This window comes from Chaetura pelagica, unplaced genomic scaffold, assembly GCF_000747805.2.
Source record: "Chaetura pelagica isolate M959 unplaced genomic scaffold, ChaPel_1.0 scaffold69, whole genome shotgun sequence".
NCBI lineage: Eukaryota > Metazoa > Chordata > Aves > Apodiformes > Apodidae > Chaetura > Chaetura pelagica.
The window spans coordinates 10,743,869-10,758,079 of record NW_009970724.1 but is presented as its reverse complement, the minus strand read 5'-3'; the positions used below and the strand labels follow the sequence as shown (position 1 = coordinate 10,758,079).

The 14,211-nt window shown below is 34.3% G+C and overlaps 1 protein-coding gene across 1 annotated transcript in view; it reads right to left on the bottom strand.

Annotated features, from left to right (window-relative positions):
• Window positions 1–818: 818 nt before the first annotated feature.
• Window positions 819–14,211, bottom strand: part of AGL (amylo-alpha-1, 6-glucosidase, 4-alpha-glucanotransferase) — a 36,879-nt gene continuing 23,486 nt past the window's right edge. The window contains exons 21-33 of the mRNA XM_010006775.1: window positions 13,782–13,918; window positions 13,172–13,305; window positions 11,873–12,048; window positions 10,137–10,239; window positions 8,739–8,964; window positions 8,189–8,300; window positions 7,688–7,823; window positions 5,989–6,101; window positions 4,034–4,245; window positions 3,358–3,455; window positions 2,746–2,833; window positions 2,524–2,657; window positions 819–1,109 (exon numbers count right to left, since the gene is read on the bottom strand). Of these exons, the coding sequence (XP_010005077.1) occupies window positions 992–1,109; window positions 2,524–2,657; window positions 2,746–2,833; window positions 3,358–3,455; window positions 4,034–4,245; window positions 5,989–6,101; window positions 7,688–7,823; window positions 8,189–8,300; window positions 8,739–8,964; window positions 10,137–10,239; window positions 11,873–12,048; window positions 13,172–13,305; window positions 13,782–13,918 (1,787 nt within the window). The 3' untranslated portion in view covers window positions 819–991. The remainder of the gene's footprint in view (window positions 1,110–2,523; window positions 2,658–2,745; window positions 2,834–3,357; window positions 3,456–4,033; window positions 4,246–5,988; window positions 6,102–7,687; window positions 7,824–8,188; window positions 8,301–8,738; window positions 8,965–10,136; window positions 10,240–11,872; window positions 12,049–13,171; window positions 13,306–13,781; window positions 13,919–14,211) is intronic.

Genomic DNA, 14,211 nt, shown 5'->3' with positions numbered 1-14,211 from the left:
CCCAAAGAACACCACAGAGGTAGCATGCTTATTCTTCTTGGTGTAATCTCAAAAGGCACAGAAACCTCATGTTCTCTTGTCTGGTGGCAGGCTAATATCTCATCCTGCTGATGTTGTGTGTTTCTACCTGCTTCAGTAGAGCTAGGATTTTCTTAATAATAAAGGCACATTGACTTTTGTATCTTAGGCCTCCCTTAGCAGGCTGTGCATTGTATGCACATGCTTCTGAAAAACAGATAGAAATGAAGAAATAGGTTTGCTGCATGACCCACAGTATTCAAATAAATTAAAAAATGAAGTAGCATAGGGTATTGCTTGACTTGAGTCTCAAAGTAGTTTAATTTTTTGGAAAATTTTCTATATAGCTTCAAAGGTTGGTTTATTGCAGTATTCAAACTTTACTTCTGTGGTTGCTTAATGAAGTGTTCAACTGAACACAAACAAAAATCCCCGTAATACAGTTCCAGAGAGACAACATATTCTGCCTTCATTAATGTATGGGCTGCAGCACAAAGTATATACAATTCAGAATGCTATAGGTTAGTCTACTCCTCTTCAAGCATGCCTTTGCAAAACATCCACTTACTCTTCAGGAGACAAAATACCAACAACATAAGAGCTGTACTACTTTTTTTTTTAGCTCAGAAAAGAGCTGCCTGACTTCATTAATTTTTATTTGAAAAATCTAAAAAAATAAAATTACTTAAAATTAAGTCTGTGCATGTAATTGAAATTGCTCCTTACTAAAAGTTTCTGCATCAAGTGTGCACTGCAGTTTTATTTTACTGCCATGGCCTGATTTTCAAAAACCAATCCAACCCCACACAGTTAGTTGTAGGGCAAAGGAGCTGCTGGCACTCAGCATCTTTGAAAGTCAGGACACAGCTTAAGTGGTTGTGCAGAACAGGACATTTCCTTTGCAGTATAAGCCAACTGTTCATTTATGCCCAATAATAAGACCACAGAAGTTTAATCAAATCAAAATAAACTTTTACAAGTCATAAAGGATTTCAAGGATAACACCAATTGACCAGGCCTGAGTTTCACAGCTAAAAGGGCAATACTGTCCATTTTCATTGGTCAGTTCAGGAAGCCCTTTCCAGGACGATCTAGTAAAGGAAAAAACAAACAAATGCTGGTGTTAAATAGTACATTAAAATTAAGAGAACATTTAATTAAAAAACCTTTTAGAATATTATCTCAGTAAGAAATGAAAATAATGAATAAAATGTCTGTTGTCCTACAGGCACAGTATGTTTTTAATAACTGATATCTAACTCAAATTTTTTCCCCTGCAAGTGGGGATTGTAGGTTTTTGTAGGGGTCTCTTCTTCAAAGCAGACTCTCTCTTACTAATATTATCTGAACTTACAGTACTGGCACTTTGCTCCTATTTCTCCTTGAGGGAGTCTTGCAGTTAGAAGAATCCAAGTGACCTCTGAGATAACTGAAAGGTATTTTAACTACAATTGATACTGGACTATGGTGCTAAAGTGACAATGGCTAGAAGATAGCATGATTACATATGCTTTTTTTCCTTCACAGGAATAAAAAACTTCCACAAACTAACATACAGAAATACTCATAAGCTGAGCCTGTTGCTACATTAATAATTCTGTACAGAAATGAAATATCAAAATAGAGTAGAAGTATACTCAAGTAGTAAGAAAAAACAAAGAATGTTACCATGCTGTGAGTTATTTGGTAATACTGCTAAACAACACAATAGGACAAGACACTATGTAAAACAAAAAGTTACTTAAGAAATCCATTTTCTTCCTTGTGTCATCAGACAAACCCTTCTGTCATGACCAGCCCTATGAATTACTCTTACGGGCACAAATAAATGCATAGTTCTAGTACTGCAGAACAAATTATACAGAAGAGATAAAAGGCAAGACCTTTGCTTTGTTTGTTTGTTTTAATTTGTCTCAAATCTTTAAGAATTAAAAGAATAACACACAGAAAATGGAAAAAATAGTGTGGGTTTGGTGGTTTGGTTTTTAAGAGAGAACACAAAATGCAAAGCCACATTTAAGGGCCATAAGCAAACTCCTCTGCTTTCTTTGAATATCAATGTTATTAAGCTTCTGGAACACTATGATGCTAATTTCCTATTTTATTACACAATAAATCCTAAAAATATTTTGCATCAGCTTATCTGCCACAATTTTGATCTGCTGCTACTAGTCTTTTAACTATTTTGATTTGTAGGTTGTTTTGAAATATTTTATTAAAAAACCCTACTATTCAACTTGTTTTCTGAAATGCATTTTTTTTTACAAAATTAAATATTAATTTTTAGTTCAGGTTTATTTCACCCAATCTGCAATCTATAAAAAGCTCTATCTCAGCTGTACTTGAAACCTCACTTGATATCTGCAGTAGCACATATAGTACTGAACTTGTTACGTAGAAAACAGATGCTGTGTATATTATAGATCTATACTTCTACATGCAATTGGAAAGTGGATAACACTAGCTTGAATGAGTATTTTGAATCTGTGACAGCTGATGTCTTACCTTTCAAGGTGAACATAGTGGTGAGAAAGAACATTCTTAATCATCACTACAGTTTTTGCATATATCTCTGGACCCATCAACTTTGAAAAGTACAATTTAGCACGAAGAAAATATCCAATTGGCCACAGCCATTCCTATGCAAAGAATTAAAAGATAATATTATAGCTGTCAGTTTGAAAAGGTGACAGTACTTGTTCTTAAATTAAAGAAACAAGTTCTTACTGGTCCTTGGTGATAATTAAAACCTTTGGCTACATTGTAGTTGTCATTGTCAAGCGCATTATCATATACTCCACAGTAAACCATATCACTGCAAGAAAAAGAATAAATCATGCAAACAAAGCTTTAACAAAAATGATACATAACTGGAGAGCAGAAAAGAACCAACAATTTGCATTGTATTTACATTTAATGATGGTTAAGTTTGGGAAGTCTCCACCAGGTTCTGCCTTCTACATGACAATCAAATTCCAAACATGGTTTAAACCAGTAGGAAAATTGTCAGAGTCTTGTACTGACTTGAATTCATAATTTTGTCCTTATGCTTTTACTCAAACTGTACTACTGTACACTGTATCAGATATAAACATGTAGCAAGATGCAAATTCAATGTATGATACCAAGTTTGACTTTCTTACTGCATGGCATCCAAGAACACCTGGTGTTTGCCTACAAAAGTAACATCAATTGCATGGACTTCTAGAATAGCAAAATAATTGTTCCAGAAGTATTTATTGCATCTATTAGGATTTTAATGAAATAAAGACTAGCCCTACATCTCAAATAATTCCCACTGTTGTGTTTTGTAATTAACACCTATCCTTGTATACTTACTCTGGATCTAAGGTTTTCATGCCTAATGGACCAAGCAACTTTTCTTCTGCTATCTGCAGAGCTTTCCAAGCTCTCTCAGGTGTGAACAATTCAGGGGCCTAAAAAAATAAAGATTTAATAAGTAAACTCTGCACATGTACTCACATAATACTGTGCAAACAAATGTAGAAGACCACAAAAATCCAAAGTCTTGTATTACTGAATCAACTTCAGAAACAGAAAAGTCCGAGTAGGCAAGAAGATAGAAGCTACCCAGTGTTTTATTTTCTTTTAATTTTATTTTAAACACACTTGACAATATTATTACTGAAGCTCTTTACAAACCTGATAAAGACAATAAACCTGCTATGTATTTTAGCCGATTTGATGGGAAAAGTAGCCTCCCAGACCTGACCCAAGAAGACATTCTGAATACAGTGGACACTGCAAATTTATCCCATCTATATCCTTTATAGCATTTTCATTTAGGTAAGCCCTGTCAGGGATGTATTTTTAGGAGATGCTCCAAGATGGATCAATATTAAAAGCATAGAAATAAAAGCTTTCAAGAAGTTATTCTAAGCAATGTATGTTCCTAATATAATGCCAGGCAGGTTAACATTACAATGCAAGCTTAGTTCAATAATGAAGCAAAATGTTAGGAGTGCAAATGCTTCCCTTCACTCCCCACACTTACCACAACCATTGCTATTGTAAAATTTGGCCTGAGTTGGTAATCACACCATGGACTTGAAGCTCCATAGCTATCCTTGTAAATTCCACGTTTGTGAACAAGTTCTGGATGTTTCTCATTAGGATCTGATGGGTTTTCAGAGACAAAGAACAGCCTTTCAAAGTGTCCTTGAATTTTTCTGTTCCACTCATCATATGTGATAGTCTCCTCCTTTCCTGCAAGATGTGATATACAGGTTGTATTTTCAGAAAACACCCACAGTGGTAACACCAGAAGTATGTTTATCTCTATTTTTACTGTTTTGCTTATTTAAGTTTTACTTTAGATACTCCTAACACAATGAAGGCCATAGCAGTTTTGCAAAAAGTTATTATCTAGAAGTTGACTTATACTGCAGATAACTCCAACACAACATTTTTTACACACTTCCAAACTTGCAGTTAGCTAGGATCGAACAGTAAGAGGCGCTGTGATCTACAGTACATTCTTAATTAAGTTGAAAATATATAATTAATGTCAATATGGTAACATGTCCAGTCTTTATAGTATTTTGTATAAATACTCTTGCTACTTTGGAGTCTGCAAAAAAAGTGTCAAAACATTCGGATAAAAGTGTCTCTTTTAAAATCTCTCTCTTCCTGAATTCCTGACAACATAACAGGAGCAGACCCAGGGTCACTTCTCTCCAGCTAGTTATTTCCCACGCTTAAGACAATTCTACAGATGACAGGAACAGCGCACTGAAACTTCCAGTGAGACTGAAAAAACATCAGGTTTTAGTCAGCAGAATTATACTAGGCATATCTTCCTGACTGAGATACACATAGACCTTAAATAAGCAATGCTTTGAAGAAAGAACCAAAAATAGTAAAGAACTGTATGCCAATATTACATTAGGTGAGCACAGGATTATTACCACCTTTTCTTAAACTACAGTTGGAATATAGCAAAAAAGACTAAACTACCAAACTTGAGATATGGTATTACCAGAAGAACAAAAAAATCCTAGAAACTCGTAAGGCATAGATCTTGACTAGGAATTAAGGCTGGTTTGAAAATAGATTCAGCTTTAGACAAATGACATTTAAACTCAAGTTACATGACATTAACAGACGGTAGTGTATATAGATCAAATTCAATCTAAAAAATTGCTTATGATTCTGGAACAAAAGATATAAGGGAAGTCCTATAAGTATTATTTCTACATCTGTGGGTTGTATTGCTGTGTACTGAATTCTGAACTGTGTAACTTTAGCCAAAGATTTTAATAACTATTAAAGTGACAGGTAAGTTTATGACCTAGGAATCTATTCTGTTCAGAACAGATCTGGAAGAAAACCACCAAAAACACATTCACATTTTCTAAAATAGAACAAAAGAACCACTAAAATTAACTGTTTTCCAATATATCATTTACTGAAGCATAAAAAGGCTTTAGAGTGCACACATATATTCACTTGGGATTGGTAAAATCAAAGTAACTTTGTAACCAGAGCAAGTATCACTCTGAAACATAAGAGATCTCTAAAGATATTTATGTAAATATTCACAAAATTTTTTTTTGCGTGTTGTAAACATTGGGGTGAGAAAAGTGACTTGTGTAATTTTACTTAACATTCTTGTAATGAATGATGCATATAATCCTAATACATAATAATCCTATCACTTATACCCATTTTGAAAAATGATATTTAGGCTCACAAATTCCTTTATAATTCACACCTTATTACATGGAATGAAGTATTTGAAATAGACCAGACAATAACAACTCTTAATTTTTTTAGTAACAAAAAAAATTATTCATACGAGATACTTGACTATTTTTTTCCCCTTTTCCCCCTACACTTCCCTGAATAGATTGATAACCATTCCTGATGGTATATAGCCACCACTTAATTGTTTTAGTTATTTTACATACTATTTAACATAATAAAATTATGAGATGTGCATGTTTTTACCATGTCTTTTTACAGTGACTCCATGGAACGGAAACACATTTTTCCGAGATAAATCCAGCAACCAGCGAACAGCCGACTTGCACAGGCCAACAATTTCCACAGCAGAGCCGTCTCTAAAATAATAATTATTAAAATAAGCCCAAGATTTACTTTAAGATGGCTGTTAAAAATTAAGCAACAAAAAACCCTGTATCTTTAGACGTTTTTTCCCTTTTCTCCTGCTAGTCCCCTATTTCTCCTATGTAAGCAAACCAAAGTTCTACAGTATTGCAGTGTTTTGTGCTCCATCATTAGCACTACTGTCATGGTTTTCTAAATTGCAGTCAAACCTCTCTCACCCTCATGGTCTTGAAAATGAAGAGTCCTTAAGACATTCCAGTGTGTCTTTGCAAGCCAGCTAATCCATCTCTTTTACTTTTAGCTGCCCTTCTCTGTACCATCCTTTATTATGTCCTGCTTGAGACTAGCACTACACACAACACTCAAGATTCAAGTGTCTCTTGCAGGTGCAAAGTTTGACGATGCTTCATCTTTACTAATGACACGCAATATTATTTTTTATTAGTTTCTTTTGGCTGCTGCTGTACACTAAGATATTACTTTTAAAAGCTATCACTGACCAGATTACCTTCCTGGGTAGTAGCTCAGTTCTGACAGAATCATGCAGGCAAGGTTTAGACTATTTTGTCCCCTAGATGTTTATCTTAACTTCATCTACACTGAAGCTTTTCTGCCATTTTCAAGCACATGCAGTTTTATGAAGTAGGTTTGAGTTTCACAAAGGGCAAAGAATAAGATAAGATTGCACTAGCATAAGCATTTGGAATATTAGAATTACACCTAATGAAGAAACAAGAGAGGAAAAATGTGGAAAAAGAGGTGATTTTAAACTAGCCAACATATACTTTTCTTTTCTGTACAATTGCCTAATTTAAAGTGATATTATCATACCCAGCCAATTTGCACAGATTTAAGATTTTATACCAGTGATTAAGAACATGAAAAAATCATCAGCTTCAAACTAATTGATCCTCTGATATTAAAACTATGTTCAGTACAGAGGTTCTCATCTGCCCATAGTCTGGTGACTGTATGATAGCATTTCAGCCATAATAGAATTACTCGAGTCAAAAGTGAAGCATTAAAATAAGCACTAAATGCACTTCTTGGACTTCTTAGTACTGCTGTACTAAACTAAAGCAAGGATGTTTCCAGCAGTTTGCTGGCACATAGTGAAAAGCTTATTTTTAAAATATTTAATCTCAACTTTAGAAACTTGGATGTTGTACATATTTTTTATTCTAAATAGGTAGTGTTCAAACAACACAATTATCAATAGCTGTCTCCTATACCAAGTCTAAATAACAAATAAATTTCTATACTACTAGTTGTTGCGGACCAATGACGCAAGTGTACACTTTTACCTAATTTACATTTTATACCTGAATTCAAATGTCTACTCTTTGCATGGAACTCAGACCATGCCATAAGCTGAGGGGTTCACCTCCTAATCATACACCTTTTTCTTCAAATGAACACAAAAACGTCAAATTACCATGTACACTTTAGTAGGCAGAAACATTTAGAACATTAGTGAGCTTACCTTTCAGATATGTTAATAGAAAACAGTACTTCTGGAGAAAAATTTCAGCTAAAAAAATAAACTTAAAAATCCCCCTCAAAAGCCTAGATGTTGTACCTTGGAGTAGCTGGAATTCCTTTGTTGCGAGCTTTGTCACTCTCTCCCATTTTATCCATCCAAGTGCCACAATTAAATTTGTTCCCTCCAAAGACAAAGCCAGTTTCATTGTCAACACCTGCAGTTACATTAAAACCTGCCAAGCAAAAATATCACATATGAAATCTATATTTTATAGAAAACAGAACCCCAACTCCTCCACCATCTCAGCCCAAACTTCCTAAATAAAATACCCTCCAAACAAGAGGTTAAGGTGGCTTTCTGGAGGCAACTGAACTTTTCAAGTGAACTTCTAAAGATAACCTGTACCAGAACATATGAACAGTTGCTGATAATAAACAATTAATTAGATGCTTCTAAAACATTAAAAGGTATTTAAAATATAGATTTAGGTGCATTAAACAACTTATTTTTTTAAAATATACTCAACAGCTAGAGGACAATAAATGTAAAACATAATTGCCATGTTTTGAATTGTATGGCAAGTGTTCCACTTGTTACCTTCATCTCTCATGTTCTGATCGATCTGTGGACCAGCGTTCCTTTCTCGGAAGTTTATGCCTTCCATGTGTCGCTGCATTGCTTCCTGTATTACTTCATAAAGTGGCTGATCCTAGATTGATTGCATGTTTGGATGATATGCAAAAGGCAAGATGACAAATTAATAGACAAGCTCTAGCAGTATCAATTCTTAGCCTCTCGCTTATGATACTTCAGAAGAAAAGCATCTAACATTTTCAGTAGCATCTTTGTCAGTGACAATACATTGTATAAAATTTTGAATGTAAACATTTTTTCAAGACAAAAAGCAAAGAAAAAAAATAAAGGCAAAGCTGATGAAATTTTTCTTTCTCCATCTCCAAGCCCCTGCACTTGTCTAGTTATGTGATGCAGATATAGTAAAAAGTGCCTAAAATATGGAATTCTTGTGCTGTAACCAAATTTTACCATTAACAACAGATAGCAACAGTGTCTCATAGCTAGAAAAATTACATGAATTCATTAAACATTTATAGTTGGGTTAAATACTGAAATCAGAAGTGATCTTTACCGTAGTGCCTGCAGGCTGAGGAGAAGAATCATCTCTTGGGTACATCCTAGAAACAGGACACCTGAGAAGGTCTAATCCATTTGGAACAATTTTACAGTAGTCTTGGATACACTGAAGCCACCACCATACAGCATCACGACAGTTGTATCTGGCATGTGTCCCCTGGCCAAGCAGATTGGGAATGAGGCCATGTCTTAAAGTTCCAGCAAATGCTAAAATGATGTTTCTAGAACAAAAGAAAAACAGTCTTCCCTAAGTTATCAAGGCCGTTACTGGACCAAGAATACAAAAGCATTTGCATTTACCATAATAACAAAGTAAGTCAAGGGGAAAAACAGGATCTTGAAGACAGATGCCAGAAGTTTGTTGGTGAAAGCTAAAAATTTCTTCATTTAACATGAACTTACAAAAATAAATTTATACCCTATATATTTCCCAACACAAATACATTTAAAATCAGTTTGTACAAAACATGCAACATCTACTAACATGGAAAAATGAGTTTGCTTTTTCATGGGTAGAGATATAGAGCTTAATTTCAAATACCACTGAGGTAACAGGGAAGGCTTTTATTAACAGTTTATGATTACTGCAGTATCCATTCTGATGCATGGGGTGGAATGGGGCAGGAGAGCAAGAGTATATGGGAATGATCTATTAAAATATAGACAGGTGACGGCAACTGAGGTTATGAGAAGTTTCATTTGAGAACCACTGTGCATGCCTTGTGGAAAACATGGATTCCAACTAGCTTTAAAAGGGAATATAAACATACTAGTAGAATGCATGACCTTACTGCATGGAAAAGGTAACAACTGGCCAAAATTACAGAAGCCTAAATACATGCAAAATCAAAACAAATTATTATGTTTGTATCATACAGTGATATCTACTCAAATTAAAAGATTAACAGAAACTTCAGATCAATATATCTGGCTTATGTGGCTCATTTGTCAGGTTAAACATTTACAGACTGATTATCAACAATCCACAAATAGCTGTTTTCTATTATTAATAGACAAATACTTGCATTTACAGAAAAACGGCAGAACAGACATGCAATCATACCTTTCTGGTAAAAAGATTATCATCTTGCTACATTAACTTCTTAAATAAATAAATCATGCAACCACTTTAAGGACAAGCAGTAGCGTCATAGGAGTTAAAACTACCTCATCTATACAGAACATTAGTTTCATATCAGTGCTAAGAGAGCAGAAGAGAAGTATTTTGAATTCCACTGAGAGAAAACTCTCAAGTCTATCTAGAGCAATTAAAGTTTTATACTGCACATCAAGTGCTTGTAACAGCCTGTGTGTCCACCACAGGTTCTGAGAGCATGCCTTTATTCCCAACTACCTGCTAAATCATTAAGAACTAAGAATAAGTCAGTCTTACCTTGCTTCTAGATAGCGCCCAGTAACTAACATTAGACCTCTCAGTGCAATAAAGGTATCCCGTCCCCAAGAACGAAAAATTCCAGAGGAAAAGTGAGGTAAACCTAAAAATAAATGTCATTGTTTGTCTAATTTATGTGGCAGAAATCATGTGAAAAAGCATGCATAAAATAACGAGAAGTAAAAATATATTCACATTTTTCCCTAGATTAATATATTTAAACACTCTTCTAAACCAAGTTATTGATCAAATTAAATAAAACCTCATTTTAGAACAATTAACTTCTAGAATGTGAAGATCATACATCAGAATCCCATGTAAGTCACATCTACATTTTTATTAAATCACTTTGTAACTTAACCAAGTGCCATCCTGTAACCAAAAAAAAACCACAAAGAAAATTAAAAGCCAAAAAGCCAGAACTATGACAAGATTTGTACCACTTTGCTGATGAGTTTGTGTATGAGATCTGTGCCATCACAGTAGCAGCTCCTAGAACTGTATGTTGCTGCTACATTGTAACATGTAACTTTAGGAATTATACTGACTGATAAAACATAGTAATTAAAACAGTAAGGTCCATACTTGTTTCTTCCATTTACCAACTTTTCAATCTAACACAAAATTCTATATGGTTTCAAAACAGCAGCCTGTTGTGCATACTTGATAGAACGTTTTAACCTCTATCACTTACTTTTACAAACTATTTGCTAATAGTCAGATATGACCTCCACATGTCTGCAATATATTACAGAGCAACAGCACTTGAAAATGACCATCCATGTGGGAATTAAAAATCTCAGACACAACTACAAGTGAATATGTGAAGGGAACATTTAAAACCAAAGCCTTTCATACAATTAAACTTTATGACCAATTTAAAGGAACATTGTGCCTCTGTGTTTCTAAGTAACACTAAAGCAGGCAAATGGAATGTTACTAAAAAACAGAAACTAAAGACAAATTCCATGAGAGAAAGACAGACAACAAGAACAAGAAGAAAATAAACACCCCAGCAAGACAGATGCCTTAGACTCTCAGGATGGTAAGTTTCTATGGTTTCAGAAAAGGAATGGGCCAACTCAGAACAAAAATAAATTCATTCCAAACAAGGAAGATAATACTTTGGCCACAGGAAAAGTGCCCAATTGAAAGGCTGCCAGATGCTGGCAGAACATTTGGAGGTATAAAACCTATTTGCTGACTGCTTTTATGCTTTTTGGGGACAGTTTCAGATCAGACATTCTTCTAGTGTGCTAATGTATTTTTTTTCTGGGAACTTGTAAACAATAAATTCACCCTTCATTACAATTCAGTTCTTAAATTCATGCTTAAAACAGGTAAATTCAAAACTATTATGCCAAGTATATTTATCTCAAACAAGTTTTCTAGAATCAGAACATACTTCTGGATCCCCATGTATGATAAAAGTGGATATAGCTAAAAATGTCTCTAAATGAAGTGTTTATAAGCTCCCGAAGAGCAGAAAAAAAATGGTTGTCCCCCAAAAATATTGCTACACAAAACTCCTGTATTTTTTAATATGGGAAAATTGTCATTTTAAACATGAGTTAAAACACAGGGGAATAATAAGAAAACCACTGCCTGCATTTTATACATGGTTTCTCACATATGGATCCCAAACACGATGGAGAAAATTTTAATGCACTTACTAAAACCAGTTTAACTATTCTGGATTTTTTTTTTTTTTTTAAAAATATGTTGCCCTCACTTACCAGCTGCTAAGGAAACACAACACTGTTCTTTCTCATTTGTAATCTCATTCAGCCTATAGGGAACATCATGTAATGACGGAGACAGATCTGGCAGACAAGAATATTTTCCTATCCCACACATCTGGACTGAACCCAAGGAAAGGTGTTTAACAAATGTTGATCCATTCTGCACAAAGCTGTAATTCAACATAATTAAATTAAAATAACTTTGCATTCAGCAGTATCTGTCTATAAAATGTACAATTTTTCATTTACAGTAGACTAAGCAATATGCATAATATAGATCAAGAGTTAATATTAGTATTTTGCATTAACTAATTTTGTACATAAGTTTTAATTTGTAAATAACTTTTTTCCCTAAAATGGGTGCCCAATGTTAAGTCTTAACTTTTAATTTATTAATTCTAATAAGAGTGTTTATGTCAAATGCTTCTAGGGAAAAGGGTTAAAAAAGGAAACTGGTTTGTTTTACTTGATGCCTGCATACAAACTCAACACTCTAAAAATGTGACAAAAGATAGTTTACTTTCAACAAACTTTTATGTTAAACCTAGTCAGTATTTTTAAATATCTCCACGTTTTTATACATAAATATAAACAATAAATTGTGATTCAATAAATTAACGAACACGTTGTCTAAAATAATGCAACCTGCATTCCTGACTAGTTCAGCTCAAGCATTTTCATAAAATCTAGTTTCCACATGATTTCACAGCCATACCAAATTCACTGTCCATTAAACAACTGCAAAACAATACCGGTATGTTCAAAATGATCATAGCTAGAATAAAGCCTCCATCAAATTAATCTTTCATCCCTTTCCAAGAAAAAATAGAGAAGCTGACACTGAAGATTAAACAATTATTTCAAGAACTCAGCAAAGTGTTCAGACAATAAAGGATATTTAGCTGTGTTTGAGAAGAAATGTTGAACAAAGCAGCACCATGAAGTACAATCTGGTATTTTCTTTCTTCCCTGAGCTTTAAGGAACCATTGCAGTTGTACTAAAATGACAGCAAAAAAAAAATTCTGAAACCTGGCAGAAAAATGCTGGCTTAAGGTTTCCTTCTCCTACTGCACAATGCCAACAGTTGTCATAAATTCAAACCTTGAATACACATCTGAACTCTAAACCTTTCAAACCACCACCACTGGAAGACAGATTTTATATTTACTACTCATTTTACCCTTTTGCATTGGAGGAGTATGTAAATATTCCAACTACATTCTCCAGCAGATAAAACTTAAAAGGTGCAAATACATACAGATACCTCTAGAGCTTGGATATGCCAAGCATACCTGGACATCTGATGCCATCCCACATCCAGAAGCGTTGTGTATGCACCCACTAATATGGCATCAAAGTAACATGGGATGAGGTAGCGTGGAATTCTCTTTAGGTAGACAAACATGGCCTTCAACCATTTACCAACCTGTTAAGATACAATATAATTGGAGCTTAAGAACCCTAGGGTTCAAATGCCTAGCCTTCAGGATCCTTCTAGTAAAAGTATTTGTCATAGTTTTTGTGCATTCATTATACCCAAGTTATGCTTGACCACCAGAAAGGTGAGGTTATCTTCAGTTATTCTTAACACAAACAGCACGTCTAAGAAGTTGTCCATGCTAGATGTTTGTGGTAGAACTACTGTACCCTCCTAATCCAAAATAGCAGCTGAGAGATGAACTCTAAGAAAAACAGTAGGGTTAAATTTGTATTATACTTGTACTATTATATAAATGGGCAAGAAAAATCAACTATATAAAGATACTGTATTTTGTTAGTATTGTAGGAAAAGAATATTATAATAAAACAAAGTAAAAAAACTGACTAGCAAAGGAACAAGTGAATAGGAAATGAATTCATAACTTAAAATCCAGAAGTCACCAAATCAATATTTTTACTCACTTCTGCACAGGCTCCTGCACGTGAAATCAGACGATTACTCACATAATCAATCATCCAGTCTCCAGATCTTAAATTATCACAAAATGGATGACCCAAATCATTCTTTGGTCTAATGTCTGCCATCACTGACATTAATCCTGAAGACACAAACCCAACTCCATGTTAAAAGGCACACCATTACTGCAAACAGCAATTAAAGTTCATGAGAAAATGGTACATGGCAACAGATGCTTTAACTGGATTTAACAGTATTACTTCTTGTGATCTGCAGCACAAATTAGGACACAACTCAATTGTAGTTTCCTCAGCATACATCCTAGACAGTTATGATAATCACTGTGGAATAACTAATAGCATGAAATTCACACATGACATTCCTCAGTAATGTAGTAATGCCTAGGGTTTAATTAGTATGAGTATTCCTTGGAGA